Source organism: Peromyscus eremicus, chromosome 10 (genome assembly GCF_949786415.1).
Source record: "Peromyscus eremicus chromosome 10, PerEre_H2_v1, whole genome shotgun sequence".
Classification (NCBI taxonomy): domain Eukaryota; kingdom Metazoa; phylum Chordata; class Mammalia; order Rodentia; family Cricetidae; genus Peromyscus; species Peromyscus eremicus.
The window spans coordinates 8,704,517-8,725,155 of NC_081426.1; the positions used below are offsets into that span (position 1 = coordinate 8,704,517).

At 43.2% G+C, this 20,639-nt stretch overlaps 1 protein-coding gene across 3 annotated transcripts in view; it reads left to right on the plus strand.

Moving 5' to 3' along the window:
* Commd1 (copper metabolism domain containing 1) overlaps window positions 1–11,786 on the plus strand; it is a 140,286-nt gene extending 128,500 nt beyond the window's left edge. For 2 of the 3 annotated variants that reach the window (XM_059275344.1, XM_059275345.1), the window contains exon 3: window positions 11,486–11,786. In XM_059275344.1, coding sequence (XP_059131327.1) covers window positions 11,486–11,593 — 108 coding nt within the window. In that variant the 3' untranslated portion in view covers window positions 11,594–11,786. The remainder of the gene's footprint in view (window positions 1–11,485) is intronic. The other variant, XR_009381787.1, reaches the window with a different exon arrangement.
* The last annotated feature ends 8,853 nt before the right edge of the window (window positions 11,787–20,639 follow it).

The following is a 20,639-nucleotide window of genomic DNA, read 5'->3' on the forward strand; positions in this document are numbered from 1 at the left end:
TGGAATCGTGGACAGTTTTAAGTAAATAAGATCTCAATTTTTCTATCAGTGGGATTAGAACATACCAAAGCCCATAAAATCCACTGTATTTTCTGTCAACGTTTTCCAGATTTGGTTCAGACAATCTGCTTTGGGTCAGATAGGCAAATTCTGCCCATTCTACAATTGTTCAGAATAGCTTACTTCTGGCTTTGTTTCTTGCGAGTAACAGGGACTGTTAAAGGATCAAATGAGATCATGCATGTGAAAGGCTTTCCAGCCTATAAAACACCGCATTAATGTGAGAGCTGATCTTTGTATTTGACCAAAGGCTCAGTACTCACTGATGTCAGAACATACACCCTCAAAATAGAGATAGTTTCCTCTCCACCACCTTCCACTCATTGCCTCCAGAAACTTGTAGCAAGCTGTCTGAGCTAGAGAGCTGCAGACTGACTTCCCCCACATGGCAAGCCCTCGCCTTCCCTCGGACTCACATTTTCTTTCAGAGAATGGTATGCCAGAACAAGAGTTTAGACTTAGGGACACAACATGCGTGTAAGACATTTACAAGATCTAAGAGTAGGGAACAGAGAACTCTTCTGTGCCATTTTCTAATCCTCTTCCTGACAGCTTTTATTCTGGAAATACTCACAGATTAAATAACATTTCAAAATAAAGGACAGTAAGAATGTGGTAGCCCTGACCAATCACAGAATGTGTGTGTGTGTGTGTGTGTGTGTGTGTGTGTGTGTGTGTGTGTGTGTTTGGTTTGGGGGGCAGGGCGTTGCTTTATTTTAAGTTTGTTTTCTTATTTTGGATTAGCTATTAGAAATTCTTATTTGCATAATATGTTCAGGAAACTAGGAATTAAGTATGAGGTTGTTGACTTTATCGTCATATCATCCACAAATACCAGATCTTTGATAAACACAGGACCTCTAAGCGCTAGGGATTTTTATTAACTAAATTGTGTCCACTCCAAATTCTGTCTATACTAAAGTCCATTCTGTACCTCAAAAAATAACTATGTTTTGAAGAAAGATGTTAAAAGGAAGCTGATAGGTAGGGCTGGAAGCCAAAGTGTCTGATGTCCATGTGAGAAGATAGAAACACCTGGGATGCTTTTCACAGAGAAAAGGTCAGTGAGAAGATGGCCAAATGCAAGTTAAGAACGGTGTTAGGAGAAACCAGACCTTCCAGCCAATTGATCTTGGATTTTTAGCCTCCACAAGCTGCAAGAAATGAACCTGTGCTGTGCGTGCTTCTGGTCTGTTGTAGGGGGCGCCTCTAGCAGACTAACACAGGGGTGCAAACATGAAGAGCTTTAATCACTGGGACCCCGCAAAGTCAGTCCCCGTGCCCCCACCCCTGCCCCAGTCATCTAGACTTTATCTCCCCAAATCAGTACTTTCTGAAAACCATCTTCCTCTTGGTCACTTCATCCCCTCCTTCCCTATCTGTCTCCTCCAGAGAGAGGGAGAGGCTTCTCGGCCTGTTTCCACTGAGTTATAAATGACGCACGGCAGCCACACGAGATGCTGGGGACTGGCAGGGGCTGCTGTTGGCAGAGCAAATTGGCGATCCCTGTAGTTGGAGAAAGTCTGCCATCCCAGAATTAGTTCAATTAATACCACTCTGCCTTCCTTTCCTGCCAAGGAGTTTGTCATTTCGTGCTCCTTTCCTGGATTTTATTCGATGTGTTGTGTGATGTTTCCTGATCTCAATCTGTACATTACCAAGTACTAGAAATTAGTGCCATTTCATAATGGTTCCCCTTACTAGTGATGGTCAAGCTACACCGAATGGCTTTGATTTGGGGCAGAGAAAACAATCTCAATTCCTTTTATGTAAATATTACAGTTTGTCAAAGTTATTTGCAGACAAGTTTGACCTAAAATATACCTCATCAGGAATGATGGTACACCCCAATTTGAACGTCTAAATAAAGCAGCAACGTTCATGAGCGTGTTAAGAGTTTGTCATTTAGTTTCTCACAAGCTTCAGTGAAATGATGACTTTAAACTGATCCTCACTTTTTCTCTGGGTACTCCGTCCATTGTTCTGTGGAGACTAGTTCTGCTTTACCCAAATTAACAAAACGTCCTGCTGGTTACACATGAGCACCAAGCCAAGCATGGTGACACAAGCCCATAATCTCTGCACCTCAGAGGCTGAGACAGGAAGATCAAGACGTCATGGCCAATGAGGCCACATACACGATAATATTACTTTAAGAAGTCTGGACAATGGCTCAGCAGTTAAGAGCAGCAGTTGCTCTCCCAGACAAGATGAATTTAGTTCACAGCACCTACATGGCAGCTCACAATTGTCGTAACTCTAGTTTCAGGGGATCTGATGCCCTCTTCTGATCTCTACAGGCTCTGGGCATGCTCACAGTGCACATACATACATGCAGACAACACACACACACATGAAATAAAAATTATCTAGAAAAAAAAGTAAGTAGATCTACCATATGATCCTGCAGTTGGGCATATGTCCAAAGGAGATGAAATCACTATGTTAAAGAAACATCTGTACTCCTGTGTTTATTACAGTATTATTCACAATAACCAAGAGATGGAAATAACCTAACTGTCTGTTGACAGATGAACGGATAAGGGAAGTATACATATCAATTATAGAATATAAATCAGCCATAAAGAAGAAAAAAAGCAAAAGCCTGTCATTTGCGGGATCACTGGAACGAGGGCACACAACGTTAAGTGAAACAAGTCAGGCATGGGAAGAAAAGTACTGCCTGTCACTCAGAAGTGGCATATAAAACATTCGTCTTGCCAGGCAGTGGTGGTGCACACCTTTAATCCCAGCACTCGGAAGACAGAGAGGCAGGCAGATCTCTGAGTTCCAGGATAGCCTGGGCTACACAGAGAAACAAAAAACAAGAACATTCATCTCAGGCTAGGGAGATAGTTCAGTGGGTAAATGTGCATGTCATGCAAGTGTAAGGACCTGAGTTCAAATCCCCAGAACCCATATAACAGCCCGATATGTAGCATGAGCGTCTTACCCCCAACACTCCTCTAGGGAGTTAGTAAACACAGAAGAGTCCCTGGGAGCCTGCGGGCCAGACAGCAATAAAAACAACAAAGACGTCTCTAAACAAGGTGGAAGGCTGGGGCTATGAGGCCCTAGGTTCAGTCCCCAGTACCCACTTTTTAAAATGCTAATGCTCGGGGTATGGAGGTGGCTTAGTGGGTAAGCACACTTGCCTCCAAGCCTGATGGCTTGAGTTTGAGACCCAGGATCTACATAGTGGAAAGACAGAAGCAACTCCTGCAAACAACTCCTGTCCCCCAACCTCCACATGTGTGGTATAGCATGTGCCCCACCCTCAAAAAATATGTAAAACGTATTTAAAACAAGATGGAAGGTGAGGACTGACATATGTGGAGGTTATGTGTGACATGGTGTGTGCACACCTGCACACACACATTGATCCCACTGTCAGTGTGGGTGAGTAGTAGAATATGCTCTTGGCTTGCATAAGGCCCTGCATTCAGTCCCTAGCACCAAAAAGTCAGTTTCACAGAAGGTGAGAGTAGGATGGTGGTGAACCAGAGGCTGGGAAGACAGGAAGAGGAGAAGGTCGAGAGTTTAATTGGGGTAAGATATTCCACAGCTGAATAACTATAGACAATATGCTGCATTTTCAAAAGACTAGAAGAAAAGTGATGTTTCACCATTAAAGAAATGAGATAGATAGATATGCTTGACTTGGTTTAAACATTACAAATATGTGCAAGTTTTAAAATATCCCATGGTACTCTATAAATATGAATGTTTTTTATGTTTTCATTATAGATTTAAAGGCCAGATATGGTAGTGCACACCTTTAACCCCATCATTTAGGAGACAGGCAGGCAGATAGCCTGGTCTGCATAACAAGTTCCAGGCCAGCCAGGGCTACATAGTGAGACCCTGACTGAAAAAAAAAAAAAAAACAAAAAACAGTTATGGGATTGGGGGACAGTTTAGTCAGTAAAGTGCAGGGAAGACCTGAGTTCAGTCCCCAGAACCCCTGGAAGAAAGCTAAGTGTGGTGGCATGTGCTCGGCTTGCTGGTGGGCCCGCCTACTCAGTGAGCTCCAGGGCAATGAGAGGTGAATGGCTGAGGAACACATGTGCACACACACACACCTAAGTGCACACTCACATGCAAAAATCCTTCAATTATTAAAGCAAATTATATAACAGAGCTTCACTGATAGATATAGATGGACCCTTAGATCTAATCTCCTCACATACAAACACAAACCTAGGTGATTCAGTACTGCAGCTGGCTCACTGGAGTACAACACGGGCCAAAATCTCTTCACCAATTTCCTGACTATGTATTTATTCGTTAATAATTATTAGTTTCCGGACTGTTACTTCCAAGGCCAGACATTAAATAAATACATTTGAAACTAACGATCTCATAAAAGGCTTTCAAATCTGAGACCTATTCATAATTTTACCAACTGAACTGCCCAATTTTTCATAAATTTGCCCTTGTTTACAAAAACTGTAATTTCTTCTTCAGTTTGAAACATGGGGAGTTTCATTATTAGTATTTTTTGTTTTGTATGTTTGTGTTTGTGAGTATAAGCACATATCTGCATATAGGTGTGCACACGCAGAGGCCAGAGAGGGTGCTGAGTGTCCTCTGTCACTGTCCCTGAGGTTCACTGTCATCTCAGCTGGTAGCAGTAAGCCTTCACAGTCCTCCTGCCACCCCTGGCCCTGGCCCTGTACCAGCAGGAGACAGAGCTGCAGGCACCTGCTGGGAACCTAGCTTATTATGTAGCTGCCGGGATCCAAACCCCTGGTCTTCATGATTGCTGAGCAAGTGCTCTTAACTCTTGAGTCATCTCTCTGGCCTCCATCTGTTTATTATTTATTCATTTATTTGTTTGTTTGTTTTGAGAGAGTCTCCTGTTACACAGGCTGGCCTCGAACTTGCTGTGTAGTTAAGGTGATACTTGAACTTGTAATCCTGTGATTACAGATATGTACCACCATGCTGGTTTTTTTTTTTGTTTTTTTTGTTTTTTTTTTTGGTTTTTCGAGACAGGGTTTCTCTGTGTAGCTTTGCGCCTTTCCTGGAACTCACTTGGTAGTCCAGGCTGGCCTCGAACTCACAGAGATCCGCCTGGCTCTGCCTCCCGAGTGCTGGGATTAAAGGCGTGCGCCACCACCGCCCGGCCCCCATGCTGGGTTTTAAACATGGTGGGGATGGAACTCCAGGCTTTGTGCGTGCTGGGCAAGCATCGTACCAACCAAGTTACGTTCTTAGCCCCATATTCTTTTCTTGTTTAAACTTATTTTTTTAGACTAAATGAAAATTTGATAGAATTTCTAAGCTCCTTTTCTGTCCAAATACGAGTTTAAGGACAGGATTCTAGTAGTCAAACTGCTTTTCCCTGGTAGAGTTGTGTTTTGTTTTTTTTTTTCTATCAGGAGGCCCTTCTGCCCTCTGCTTCTCCCTCCCGGGTCAGTGCCGTCAGTATGGAGTTAGTGCAGTAGTGTAGCCATGACAAAGTCGATTTTCTCCATCAACTCTGGACATTCTTGACAGGGAGCAGAGTGACTCTCCCTGTGAAGATGCTTGTGACACTCCTTTTCCTGCTGATTTGGATCCTGGCTGGAAAGTGCCATCATGGTCTACCCACATAGGAAGTTCTTTGCGGACTCCTATGTGTTAAACTGAGAAAATATTAATAGGAAAAAGATGTTTACAAATAGTATTGACATTGATATTTTAAATATTATTTTCAGAAGAGCTACACACACACACACACACACACACACACACACACACACACACACACACACATACACATACAACCTGAAAACTTGCAGAAGCCATTTGACTTGGAAAATTTATGTACTTTATTAATGAAGGCTGATAAATGAAGTCACTGGGAACAGTAAATTGTAGGAAGAAAAACAATTATAGATATAGGTTAATTTAGAAAGTTTGTATACTTTATGTCAACTTTTATTTTCACCACCATAAAATTCCCCTGGTCTTCATTTCTCAGAAGATTTTTGCTTTAATTGGATAGAAGAAATTCCAAGAAGGAAACTGTTGATTCTCAGTTACCTTCAATTCAAATAATGTCAAAGTAGATTCTTGGGGTAGGATTCTGATCTCCTTCAATATTTAGAGAGGAAAATGTGCAGATAAGAGTCTTAATCCCACGATCTGCCCTTAACAGACAAAGGGCCATTACTCATGTCTTTTGACATACCTGGAACCTTAATTTCAAACTTACTAAATTTCTTCTAGAAAGCAAGGCAGTTAGAGCATATAACCTCTAAGCGTTTATACTAGAGTTACTCAGTAACTGTTCTTGAGGATAGAAAAGATTGACACTCTTGGATACCCATATCTGCCCATCTCTTCAAGACAGTTCAGAGTCAGAGTTTATTGGGATGTGTGAGATTTCTGCCACATACTTCAAAGGCCTTAGATTTGATACTTATCTAACCTAAGATTGGCTCACCAATCCTGAGTGATTGAAGGGGATGTGTTGGAAGGAGATCTGTGAGGGAGGTCTTCCAGCATGGAGAAGGACCTGAGAAATATCTGTTGCTTTTTCAAGATCTGGTCATTTTTTTAGATGTCTAGCTAATGGAGTCACAGTTGGCCTAGGCTAACTTGGGACAAATCACAATTCTTTCATTATTATATAAGGTGGGGACAGCACTGACTCTGAAGTCAGCCAGAGCTGGGAGTTCAGTATCTGACTGTGCCATTTAAAATTCTTCAGATGGAGGTTAACCTTTCCTGCCCTCAGTTTTCATCCACAAAGGAGCAATACCTAAGCACTTACCTTAAATTTGTACCAGCATCAATTGAGCTGCTAGACAGAACCTCTCCTAATGGGAACTGTAGATGAATTTCTAAAATGGTCTTATTAAATAAAAACATGTAGCCAAATATAGGGGTGAAAGCCTTAGAGAGATCAGGGAAATAGGGAAAGCCACCAGCCAACCTTACCTCACCAACTCTACAGCTTCCAAATGCGAGTTACTTTCTGTCTACCCACGCCTTTATTGCCTTGCTGTTCTGCCCTCTCATTGGCTCTCTTAGCCCAGCTACTTCACTTCCTCTTCCTACAAAGCTCTGTCACTTTCTGTCTGTCTGTACAGACCTCCAGGCCTCTATGGTTGGTACTGGGATTAAATGCATGTGTCACCACACTTGGCTCTGTTCCCTAGTGTGGCCTTGAACACACAGAGATCCTGCCTGCTAAGTGATAGGATTAAGGGTGTGTGCTACCACTGCCTGACTTCTTCGTTTACTTAAAATGGCTTGCTATCTCCTCTGATATCCAGGCAAACTTTATTTATTAAAGCACAAATAAAATATCACCATATTTCCCCTTTTTTTGTCTAATAAAAATAAAAAAGTTATAACTCATATAAGAAAAACTATATACAATAAGTACAATAACTGTATTCAATATATACAAGCAATAAATACATCAACAATGTCTAGTCTATTTGCATTTGACAAATTCAGAGAAAATATTCCATTATCTGTTCTATTTTGGTAAGTCCAAAATATACCTAACTCACTTTCTATCCTAACTTATATTACCAACAGAAAATATCTTATGATGTCTTTCAAACTTACACACTTAACACCTCTTAGTGAGTTTTTTTTCTGAATTTCTTAACAAGGAAAACTGTAACTATAACTATCTAATCTTCAACTTCCTCAGAGACCAGAGAAGGAAATAATATTACCTAGTAAAACAGGAAGTGCAAACAAGTGACTTCCAAAAATGAGTTATGATGGAAACAGCCAGCATCCTGGACAGTCACCCGAGGTTTCTCCGAAGTGTTGGGGCATCATCTTCAGCCTACAGGCTTAGCATATCTGACAGACTCATTTGTGAAGCAGGATGTACACAAGGCCTACAGCTCGACCTCACATTCAGTGCAAGTATTCCATGTACCAGATAAACTTGAATTCTGCCAGTGTCTTGTCATGATTCAGGATTTTAAATTCTGGAAATTGTTGGTATTTTTGGAATTCAGCTGTCCATTCTTCTTGGCTTGTGGATGGCTTCATCTCGGCATCCTGTTCTTCTCCGCATCCCATTCTTCTCGGCTTGTGGGTGTCTTCATCTCCTTTATTAAATGCCAGTTTATCATTGAGAGGTTAGACTCTGTCAGCCTAGTTACTCTTTCAAGAATAACTTTTTCAGCTACTGTTCCACTGCACACCAGAAACCATCGGTCCATTGCCTGTTCAGCTGCCTTTGAAGAAAGGGGCACTGTACCTTTTCTGGATTGCAAAACCACTTCAGCAATGGTGCCATATTGTCCTGGCCTCAGAGGACACCTGTTGCCAAAGCCACAACCACACTTGTCTTGGCAATGATCGGTAGTCCTTTATTTTGTGTCCTGTCTGTCCATTTTGGATAGCATACTGTCAGCAGTCAATGCGAGGACACTTTGTTGCCCAGTCACTAACTTTTGCAACAATGAAAGTTAAATCTATATGCATTTTCTTCAATGCCCATATCTTCTCTGAAGTAGATTGGTGCTGTCAGGAGCAGAAATGTCTCATAGTCATAAAAAAAAAAAAAAGAAAATAACTATGTTATTAAAACATCTTAAATGCCATATTCTGTAGATCTCTGAAGGGTTTGAAGATGACCTGTCTATCTAAAATATATCTCTGCTTGACCTTGAAAACATACCTAATATGACTACAAGTTTGATTGTAATATCTAACTACTGACTTTCATTTCTTTATATCCTAATAGTTGGTAATAATAACATTCAAGGATTAGCAAATTGCATTACATTGTTAAATGAACTGTATAGGTACAATATGGTAAACAAGATTAGAAGTATATGTACAGTATTTTCTAACAAAATCAATCTCAAATTTGTATCAATATATGTATTTTGTATACAATATATAAAAATCTAATCCAATGTAAAATATTTAAAAAATATTTAAAACTAGTAGTTGTCTTTTAAAAGTAAATTCAATAATTACCTTTTTATCTGTATCGTGTCTATATCCTCACTTTTTTCTTTTCAGAGTAGATTCAGTAATCTACCCTTTATTCTATCATTTCTATATTTTTTTCAGAGTAGATTCAATAATCTACCTCTTATCTATATCCTCTTTTTTCTTTTCTTTCTTTTTTTTTTAAACAAGAACCTTAAATCTAATCTCCTTTGTTTAGTTTCTTTCCTGACCATTAACAATAACAACTTGTAACCAACCATCCTAAACAATTATCCCAAACCCAAAACCCATTGAAAGACCATAAACAACCTGTCCCACCTCTTGGAAATGTGGGTGTCATGTTCTTAAAATTGCTTCCTGCTATTTGTGGATGAAGGCATCTTTAGGGGATCCTAAAAAGAAAATTTTTGGGTTAATTGTCAAGTTCCGGGAGAGGTAGCTACATCAGCTGTTGTCCAGTCTCTGCATAATGCCAAAGTGCACGGCTTATCTCAAGTCCTCGCTCAAATAGTCTGTGAGGCTGGATCATCTCAGCTAGCCATCTCGAAATTGTCCTGAGCAGTTTGTAGTCCAAAGCTGACCCTTGGGTGATGTTTGTCAGCTTAGTGGTATTATTATTGTCCATGTGGAATCGTTGTTGTGGAGCTCCATCATCTTTCTGGAGATTTCAAATTAACTGTTAGGTCTGGTCATGATTTCCTGCAGAAAACTGATAGAGACTCCAACACAAAAACATGTACAGGCAGCAGCTAAATGAAGCCTTTTTTCTAGAATTAGTTAGTACTCTATATGACCATTAATACATAACAAAAGTTTAATATGTATATAAATCTTACAAATTATGATATAAAATTCATACCTTAAGAAAAGTTTAAAGAATCAATATAGAACCAAAGAATTAAGATTAGTGGCAATAGGGGCTGGAGAGATGCCTCAGCGGTTAAGAGCACTGACTGCTCTTCCAGAGGACCCGGGTTCAATTCCCAGCACCCACATGGCAGCTGACAACTGTCTGTAACTCCAAGATCTGACACCTTCACATAGACATATATGCAGGCAAAAGCACCAATGCAAATAAAATAAAAATAAATAAATTATTTTTTTAAAAAAAGATTAATGGCAATAGAATAGTCCCTTAATTTTGGTTTTCTTCTGTCCCATATCAGATGGCTCTTTCTTCTGACATGATACAGAGATTTTGCATTTTCCTTTTAACAAACATGCTTGGGTTTAGAGAAGGAGAGCGCCATTCTCCAACTCCAAAGCCAGCTTTAATTTTTAATTGAACTGGGACTACATAAAGAACATTTGTGTTAAGTGTCTGTAGAGAACAGTAGAAACAAACATTTAGGAAGACTTACAAAATTTTATATGTGATATACCAATAGACCAATTTACTCCTTTTCTTGGGACATTTTCTCTAGATGATTTGTCCTTTTTCTTCAGATATCTCATTTGTCCAGTGTTCTTCAGATTCCTTAGCCTTCATTCTCCTGAAAGACAAAAACAAAAACCCTTCCCCAAGCCTAACTTTGGGGAGGTTCCTTTTCGCAAGTTATATCTGATTAAATGAAAAGTATTTGTTAGTGGTATAAGTTAGTTTAAATTGGATGATCATGCTGGGAAGAGGAAGGCTGAGTCAGGAGTTGCCAGCCAGACACAGAGGAGGCAAGATGACAAGGCAGAACTGAGAAAAGGTACCAAGCCACATGGGTAAACATAGATAAGAATTATGGGTTAATTTAAGTGTAAGAGCTAGTCAGTAATAAGCCTGAGCAAATGGCCAAGCAGTTATAATTACTATTAAGCCTCTGTGCAATTATTGTATAATTTTATAAAAGGCTTTGAGACTGTGGGTGAGAGATTTGTCCTGACTGCAGGTCAGGCAGGACACAGAAAGTGAGAGAGATTTGTCCTGACCGTGGGCCAAGCAAGCAGGACACAGGAAAACTTCCAACCACAGAGAACGGTGGCACCTGTCTGTGTTTACCCTTGGTGTCATTGAGGACACTGTGGGTTTGCTTTGCAGGTAAAATATCGCATAGGTTTAAAGGCCTGAGTCTGGTTCGCGCACAGGGACCCTGGACCTCTGCAGCTTGCTCATGCCAGATGAAGAGCCGTAGCTATAGACTTACTTTCTGTTCTCCACTTTGAGGAGACACCATGACCAAGGCAGCTTATAAAGAAAGCATTTAATTTTGGGACTCAGTTACAGTTTTAGAGGGTTAGTCCATGATCATCATGGCAGGCAGCAGTCAGGTGTGGCACTGGAGCAGTAGGTGAGAGAGAGTGGTCTTGGTGTGGGCTTCTGAAACCTTAAAGCCCGTCCCCAGTGACACGCCTCCTCCAGCAGTGCCACATTTCCTAATTCTTTCCAAACAGCTCTTCAGCTGGGGACTAAGCTTGTGAATGTGAGAACGACCCTGGGGAGGCCATTCTCTCTCAGACCACTGCAGCTGCCTTGCAGGTTTCTTCTGACACAACCTTTTGTGTTTTACAGGAATCTGAATTTCTGTGTCTGGAATTTGATGAGGTTAAAGTCAAGCAAGTCCTGAAGAGGCTGTCAGAGGTAGAGGACAGCATCAGCACGCTGATGCAAGCAGCCTGACTCAAGTTCAGCAGGAAGGAGTGTTGAAACGAAGGTGTTGGAGAACCTCGCCACCGACCTTACTTATAACTCCTGGTTCCCCATTGGTGTCACCAGACGACATCGCACACATGTACAAAAGTCTCAAAGAATAAATAAAAAGTATATTTTAAAAGGTGACTAAAAAAAAAGAAAAACCTCCAGTTCAAATCTTGCCTGTCTCTGCTTGCTGGTTTCTTTGACTTTCACATCTGTTGTGTTGGAGAGGTTCCCAAAATTTAGCATGCATAAAGATTATGAGGGGCATTTATAAAAAATACTGAAATTAAAAAGGAGGCTGCTCGGTATACAGCTCCAAGGTAAAGCATTCATTTAACGTGAGAGGAGGTAGGTAGGGCAGGGTGCTAGGCTCTCACCTTGGAGCCCAGCTTGAGCCTAGTGAGATTCTTCTGGGACTGACTGATGTAGTTGAATTGGTGTTTTGTAAATCCAGAGGTTGGGTTTGATCTGAGTAGGGGTACTCAATTTTTTCAATATTACATTATATTCTATGTATGTGGTTGGGGGGGCACATGTGTCACAGGATACCTATGGAGGGCAGAGGACAAGGAGATTTAGTTCTCTCCTATAATGTGGGTTCTAGGGCTTGACTTCTGCTTGTCAGGAATGGCAGCAAGCACCTGTCTCACAGGGCAGGACACACACACACACACAGGAGAAAGACACCTGACATCAGTCTCTAGCCTTCACATGTATGTGTGTATGTGTGTACATGTACCAGGCCTCAGATGCGCCCATGGAGATGCAAACATGCATGGATACACAGAGAAAGAGAGGAACTATTATACTGGAAACTGTTGTAGTAGTGAAGTATGTCAGTGGACTTTCCATGAGTAAGGTAAATGCTTGGGGCAGTCATCAACTCAAAAGGAGGAGGGTTTATTTTAGCTCAGGTGTGCAGGCTTCAGTCCATGATCACTTGACTTCCTTGTTTGGGGCCTGAGGTGAGGCAGAGTCATGGCGGAAAGCATGTGATGAAGCCCGACTGCTCACCTCCTGCAGCCAGGGAGCATGGAGAGAGTGGAAGGAAGCAGGGTTCCAGCCTCCTTCGAGGGCGTATCCCTAGTGACCTAAGCCCCTCCTTCAGGGTGTATCCCTAGTGACCTAAGCCCCTCCTTCAGGGCGTATCCCTAGTGACCTAAGCCCCTCCTTCGAGGGCGTATCCCTAGTGACCTAAGCCCCTCCTTCAGGGCGTATCCCTAGTGACCTAAGCCCCTCCTTCAGGGCGTATCCCTAGTGACCTAAGCCCCTCCTTCAGGGCGTATCCCTAGTGACCTAAGCCCCTCCTTCAGGGCGTATCCCTAGTGACCTAAGCCCCTCCTTCGAGGGGGTATCCCTAGTGACCTAAGCCCCTCCTTCGAGGGGGTATCCCTAGTGACCTAAGCCCCTCCTTCAGGGCGTATCCCTAGTGACCTAAGCCCCTCCTTCAGGGCGTATCCCTAATGACCTAAGCCCCTCCTTCAGGGCGTATCCCTAGTGACCTAAGCCCCTCCTTCAGGGCGTATCCCTAATGACCTAAGCCCCTCCTTCAGGGCGTATCCCTAGTGACCTAAGCCCCTCCTTCAGGGCGTATCCCTAATGACCTAAGCCCCTCCTTCAGGGCGTATCCCTAGTGACCTAAGCCCCTCCTTCAGGGCGTATCCCTAGTGACCTAAGCCCCTCCTTCAGGGCGTATCCCTAATGACCTAAGCCCCTCCTTCAGGGCGTATCCCTAGTGACCTAAGCCCCTCCTTCAGGGTGTATCCCTAGTGACCTAAGCCCCTCCTTCAGGGCGTATCCCTAGTGACCTAAGCCCCTCCTTCAGGGCGTATCCCTAGTGACCTAAGCCCCTCCTTCAGGGTGTATCCCTAGTGACCTAAGCCCCTCCTTCAGGGCGTATCCCTAGTGACCTAAGCCCCTCCTTCAGGGTGTATCCCTAGTGACCTAAGCCCCTCCTTCAGGGCGTATCCCTAGTGACCTAAGCCCCTCCTTCAGGGCGTATCCCTAGTGACCTAAGCCCCTCCTTCAGGGCGTATCCCTAGTGACCTAAGCCCCTCCTTCAGGGTGTATCCCTAGTGACCTAAGCCCCTCCTTCAGGGCGTATCCCTAGTGACCTAAGCCCCTCCTTCAGGGTGTATCCCTAGTGACCTAAGCCCCTCCTTCAGGGCGTATCCCTAGTGACCTAAGCCCCTCCTTCAGGGCGTATCCCTAGTGACCTAAGCCCCTCCTTCAGGGTGTATCCCTAGTGACCTAAGCCCCTCCTTCAGGGTGTATCCCTAGTGACCTAAGCCCCTCCTTCAGGGCGTATCCCTAATGACCTAAGCCCCTCCTTCAGGGCGTATCCCTAGTGACCTAAGCCCCTCCTTCAGGGCGTATCCCTAGTGACCTAAGCCCCTTTCGCTGGGTCCCACCTCCTAACGTTCTTCCTTTTCCCAGTAGCAACACGGGCAGATGATCGAACCTTTCACTCACGGCCTCTTGGGGAGGATCAGGACCACCACAGCAAGCAGTTACCAAACACGAGAAGAGTCAACCGAAGGAGCTTTAATCCTTGCTGAAGGTGTTTGTCATCTGATGGTGACACTTGGAAATCTCAGTTCTTTTGGGTTATGCACTTAAAATGCTGCTCTCTTGGCCTGTGGTGACAGCATTTCAGCTCTAACGAGCCTACTTCAGATCTTCTGTAAGCTCTTCCTCTTCAGTCACTTTCAAAGCTTCTGATACCCCCTGCGAAAGTACTGCTCCTTCCCTTATTAGAGGGAAGAAGTTAGGAAACAATGGCCAGAAGGCTTTAGATGTAGCCCCACCCCTCCCGAGAGCCCTTCAGAAAGTACCTTGAAATGATACTTAGAGTAGATCTAGAAAAAGTATGTGGTTTGGGCCAAAAAGCTATAAAAGCGACTTCTATTCCCAGGGTACTCCCACGTGACCTGGAATTTAGCTCATGTGTCCTGCTGTAAAATGGAGAAAAAGAGTATTTCATCAGATAATGGGATTCCAGACAGCAGTGGAAGGAGGGCCCACGCTGCCCCGTTAGTGCTGACTCACAGGCCATGCAGGTCTGTGGAAGTGAGAAAGAACAGTCCATGTCGGCTTACTGTTCTGCTGAGTCATGTCCTATAAGCAATAGCTGTGCAAGTGATGTGGGCTTTTTAAAATGAATTCTCCAAACCCTGGGTCCCTAGAAAACTACTGTTAATGTCTATGGAGTTTTCTAAATTTTTTTTTTTAGAAAACAAAACTGGTTCCTGAAGGTGGTCTCCACATTTCATAGTACACACTTCTGAATAAAAGTTGTTTGGGACAAGGTATATTTTATATTTACTGATTTTTAAAAAAAAAATTTACTGAAAACAAGGAATAATAAATGATACCTATTGTAATAGATTATAAAAATACAGAAACATACTAAGAAAACAGTTAAATGACCTATCAACCAAACATAAAAAACAGCAAGAAGAATCCAGAAAAATATGATTTTCCCCCTCCCCCCCTGTGTTTTTAGAAGCAGGGTACGTGGTTTTAGGGCTTGTGAAATCCTGGCTAGAGTGCTTTTCCAAAGTACAGGCTGCCACTTCTCCCTAGACAGTATGAAGGATCCACTCCCTTCTGGATGACTGGAGAGTATCATTTCTGTGTATGTTCTAGAATGATCGTTTTTGTAAAGTTTTCTAAGGGACACTCATTCTCAGTGAAAGACAGGCTAAGAACATGGGTAGGAAGGTCTCAGCCCACAAGGTTTTCTATGTCTGTAATTCTAGAACCACCTTGAGTTTAGGAATTGGGATAAAATGACAATGTCAGCCTGAGTCGGGCCTCAGGGGAATCACTCCTGCTTTGTAGGTGATCGTCCTAGCATCTGTCTGTAGAACGGCCCAGCCACGCCGAAAGCTAGCTTTCAAGTCAGGAGGGTCTTTGGTAGCTTCATATCAGTGTCAGTGAAGACTCTGCCTTACTGTCAGGTCTGGCTGTTCTTGGATGCTCTGGCTCATATCAGCTTTATCAGCTGAGACCAACTTCCACCACTACAGCCTTCCCTTTATGTAATCTCTCTTCAAAGAATCGCAGCATTAAAAAAACTGTAGCGTAACTCTTCTCCCCAAATGGAAGGCAGCAGCAGAGAGCAAAGGCTGGCGTGAGCACCTGAAGTCTTAAATAGCTGACGTGGTGTCAGACTACTCATTACCGAAGTTCTTTCTTTAGAACGGGCTGAAACTTTGGAGAACAAAGTATAAATAGAAATTAAAGGAAAATGAATGTTGACAGATAGAAACTGTCTTGTGGCATGCACAGTTAATACCCAGACCAGGGATAAAGATATGGATGGAATCCTTGGGTTAGCTGAGAAATTGTCGGACACCTGCCTTAAGTCTTAGCTTCCCGCCTCTACAGATAAGATGTTTTAGATGGGATTTTGCCACAGAGTGTGAACCTAAACAGAACCTAACTAGCTTAAGCTGGACTCTAGTTGACCCCCAAATTGGAGTTTGGTTGGTTTCCCCCCATATGGAGGTGGCTGTTACTATCTCTTGTTGCATCACAGCTGTGTGAGATGTCAGGCTAGCCTTGGTTGAAAGGAACTACCACAGTCGCTTCCTGGATGTTAGGGTGCCAAGTGACATCGTTTACAAGCTCAGTACAGAAGTATCAGAATAAATTACAAAGCTGTACATGAGCAGATGACTAAATATGAAAATTAATATCAGTTTTCGCCAAGGACTATAATTAGGTCTTGTTCTTTCTCTGTTTCTCCTCACCTGCTTGAAACTGGTTTTCTGTTTCCTGTGGGTTTTAAGGACTCAGGTTCCGTTGATTTACAAGATGTATGTGGAGAGGACTGGAGGGGGGAAGTAAGTTTGAGCCATTGCTCAGACAGAATGAAGTGAAACTTAGTTTAAAAGATTCCGAGGGCAGTTTTAAAAAACTGAACTTTTAAAATGCCACTTGACTGTTTTGGTTTTTCGAGACAGGCTTTCTCTGTGTAGCCCTGACTGTCCTGGAACTCACTCCATACACCAGGCTGGCCTTGAACTCAGAGATTCCCCTGCCTCTGCCTGGCTTTGAACTCAAGACATCCCCCTGCCTCTGGGATTAAAGGTTTTGCCACCACCACCTGGCAACTGTTTTTATATTAAAGAAATTTGAAGGTCTTATATTATTTATATTCTGTCCAGAACCATGGCTACGAATTGGCACAGATCTCCGAATGACTGATGTTGAAACCGGCAGAAGCTATTTTAGCAACCTGTCAAAAATGAAACATCTGGATAGATTGGCAGCAGACTTTACAAGGGCATGGTCAGGATGGCCAGCAAGACACTTCAGGGCTGTTGTCTTCCATCTTAGTTCTACCTGTCAGGGCCTTCACAAAAACATGTGATTATAAAAAATAAATGACACATATAATCACTGCTCATTGTGTCTAGATATGCCCTGCAGTGAGGATGCTGGTTGACACATGAGGCCCTGGCATGGGCTCACAGTCATTTGCATGCTGTGTCCTTATCAGATCTGCCTGAGCTTGAGGTGGCTGTTGATCTTTATACAGCCTGTTTATGATCCCCTTGGTCTCACTTCCCGCCCAGTGTCGCCCGTCTCTGAGGGCAGTAGACAACATGAATGGGGCTCCCTGGCTGTCCACTGTACCAGGCAGGTGGCTGTCCTTATCTTCCCTAGGCAACCAGGCTTCCTGGACACAGTTTAATGAGTTCCTTCAGAATCAGTGGTGAGTCCCAGAGCATCTGGACTCTTACTTCCCGGCAAGGCCTCCCTGTGCTGTGGTAGAAAGGTGATCGAGTTTTCTGAAGCTTCAGTTATCAAGTTGCACATGTTCATGAAACAAGGATTTAAATTTTAAGCCAGCACAGGATTGTATGGAGCAAAAAGTAAGTTTCCTTTTCCTCCTTTGCAAACGAAAACATGGGGGAGGGGAGGCTAAGAGCACTTGATGCTCTTCCAGAGGACCTAGGTTCAGTTTCCAGCACCCACACGGCAGTGCACAACTGTTCGTAACAGCAGTTCCAGGGGATCTAACACCCTCTTCTGGCCTCAGCAGGCACCAGGCGTGTACATAGTACACATACATACACATAAAATAAAGACAAAAGTTTTGTAAGTTAAAAAAACAGACACCAAACCAAAACACCATCTTTCCCCTAGTAGTTGTTCTTAACAATTAGTTAAGAGGCTTCCAGATGCTTCTGTGCATATGAGAGTGTGTGTGTGTGTGTGTGTGTGTGTGTGTGTGTGTGTGTGTACACATTTTGGTTTACAGGTGCATTTATATAATTATATGTGTGGATACACCTCCAAAGCATTATTTTAGTGGTTCTTAAGATGCAATTTTAATCTAAGAATCCATGGAGATGGCTCAGCTTGCTGCTAAGCCTGATGACTTCAGTTTCATCCCCAGGACCCACAGGATGGAAGAAAAGTATCAACTCCCAAAAGTTGTCCTCCAACTTTTGCATACACACAGTAAATAAATAAAAAATTTTTTTACAAAAAAAAAATGGTGAAAGCTACAAATTCTCTTCTATGGAAAAACCCCGCACATCAACATTCAGACTCCTTTGTTGAGTGCCAGCAGTTTTCAGATAGCAAGGACATCTGTGACCACCTGTCCCCCAAGGTTTCATGACAACCTAGACGGATAACAACCATTTATAACAAACTTGAAAAGTACTCTTAACCTAAAGAGCCAAAATACTCAGGATGGTCTTAGCTTAATTTTCTGGCTGACTCTTTCAAACATATCCTTATCACAAAGCCATTGATTAAGAACTTTACAGAGTGGGCACTGGTATGGTGATATTTTATTTGTGCTGGAGGTTTGTATAGACAGGCAGTGACGAGGAAATCCTGTGGTTGGGTTTAGAGCCAATGAGAAGGCAGAACAGAAAGGCAATAAAAAGACAGGACACAGGAAGAAGGTCTCTCAGGGGAAGGACAGCAGCAAGTGATAAGGTAAGGTGGTCTTAGCTCTTGGCTGCTGCTCGATCTCTGGGCTTTTAACTCTGCATTTGGCTCTGTTTCTTATTTAATGAGACCGTTTAGAATGTCATCTACACGCTGGAGATGGCTCAGTGGGTAAGGGCGCTTGCTAGGCAAGCACGAGGACCAGGCTTTGGTTCTCAGCAGCTGCATAAAAAGCTGGGTGTGGCCATGGATGCTGGGAGGGAAGAGACAAGAGGGTCAGCGGAATTCGCTGGCTACCCGCCTAGCTCCAGGTTCAGTGAGAGACCCTGACTCAAAGAAATTAGGGGAAGGGGAGAGTAATAGACCAGAACACTTTGAGTTTCTGGTCTATGCGTACACGCACAGGTGTGCACACCTACACACATGTACCCATACACTACAAACACAAAACACCAAACTAAATTTATAAAATATTTATTCATTTTAACTATGTGTATATGTGTTTATCTGTGTGTGGGTATGTGTATGTATGTGCAGGTTCCTGAAGAGGCCAGAGGCATTGGGTCCCCCTGGAGCTGGAATTACAAGTGGTTGTGAACCACCTGACAGGGGTGTTGGTTCCTGAAGACCAGGACACACTCCTAACTGCTGACCTTTGAGTCTACATATGAATTTCATGTGTGGGCTATAGGAAACACTTTGAGTCTACATATGAATTTCATGTGTGGACCATGTAAAGCACTTTGAGTCTACATATATGAATTTTATGTGTGGACTCTGTGAAGCATTTTGAAGCATACCAACCTCATCTCTGTGCTTGCTGAACTTGCTCAACATCAATACACCTCTTTTTTTGTCATGTGTCTTCCCTAGGGCTATCTTAAGGGCAGGGACCATTTATTACATCTCTGTGTACCTTCTCCCCATGCACTGAAATTCCCTTTCCACATCCACGTATTCCTGAGGGGACTTGTCAACATCTCGAGGTAAGGTGACTGAGCTGAGCATTAACCAAGTTCCCATTTGATGAGGCGAAGAAGGCAACCAAGTCCCACAGACTTGGGTCTGCATCACAACGCCACTCAGGCTCCTCAGGCCAGCTCAGCTTGTCCATCTGAAGACGGGGTGACAAGTCTAATTCACGGGGTTAGGCAATGTGGCATGAGTGGGATTTATGAGACCCTGCTCAAAAAAGGGAAACAGCAACAACTAAAAAGACACATCATGTAGAGACTTAAGGCTAATGAACTGAGTCAAATTCTGGCCTATTACTTAACTACGACAGGACTTTGGTCAGCTGAACAGCTCTGTGACTCCTTTTCTATTTGTCAAAACAACAAACAAGGTGTTAACCCAGCAGTGTCCACCTCGGGTCTCCGGGGTCTACACAAGGGAACTCACTTGGAGTCAGTACACGAGTGTTTGCTTCGGCCATTAGGAACTGTCTTCAGGGAGCCGAGTCCAGCACCGTGGAGTGTTCACAGGTAACACGGCAGGAGCCACGGAAGCTGAACTGAGTCGGACTACAGTTGCTGTGAGAACTTCAGCAAGAAGAGTTGGGGACCTAGATGCAGGAGGGCTTTAGTTTATTTTTTGAAAGGGTCTCATTCTTTAACCCAGGTCTTGAGTTAGCAATCTGCCCCCCAGGTCTGGGACTGCAAGTATGCATCACCAAGCTTGATTTAGAAGCTAGGAAGGTAGATTGATTGATGATTGATTGAGGGTTTGATTGGTTTTCTGTCCTGGGAATCAGTACTAGGTCCTTGTACATCCTAAGTGAGGTGCTCGAGCAGAGAGCTATTAATACACTATGCCCAGACCTTCAAGAAGGGCTTTCAGCCAAGGTTTTAAAAATAGTGCAAATCTGAACGTAGCTGGGTAAAAAAACAAGTTAAAGTGGAAATAATGTCTCTGGGTCTTCAGGTAAGAAAGGAGTACACTCCCAGGAGTGAGTGGGGTCACCATCTTCGCAGAAGAGGCTTCTTCCCTGGTGAGTATTTACGAATCTGTGCACATCATATCCAGCGCATCATTCGAAGCTCAGGTTCTTGGTGACAAGTTGTTATAAGCAGAGAACTGAGAAAAGGAAAGGTCGTGTTCCCATGGAAGC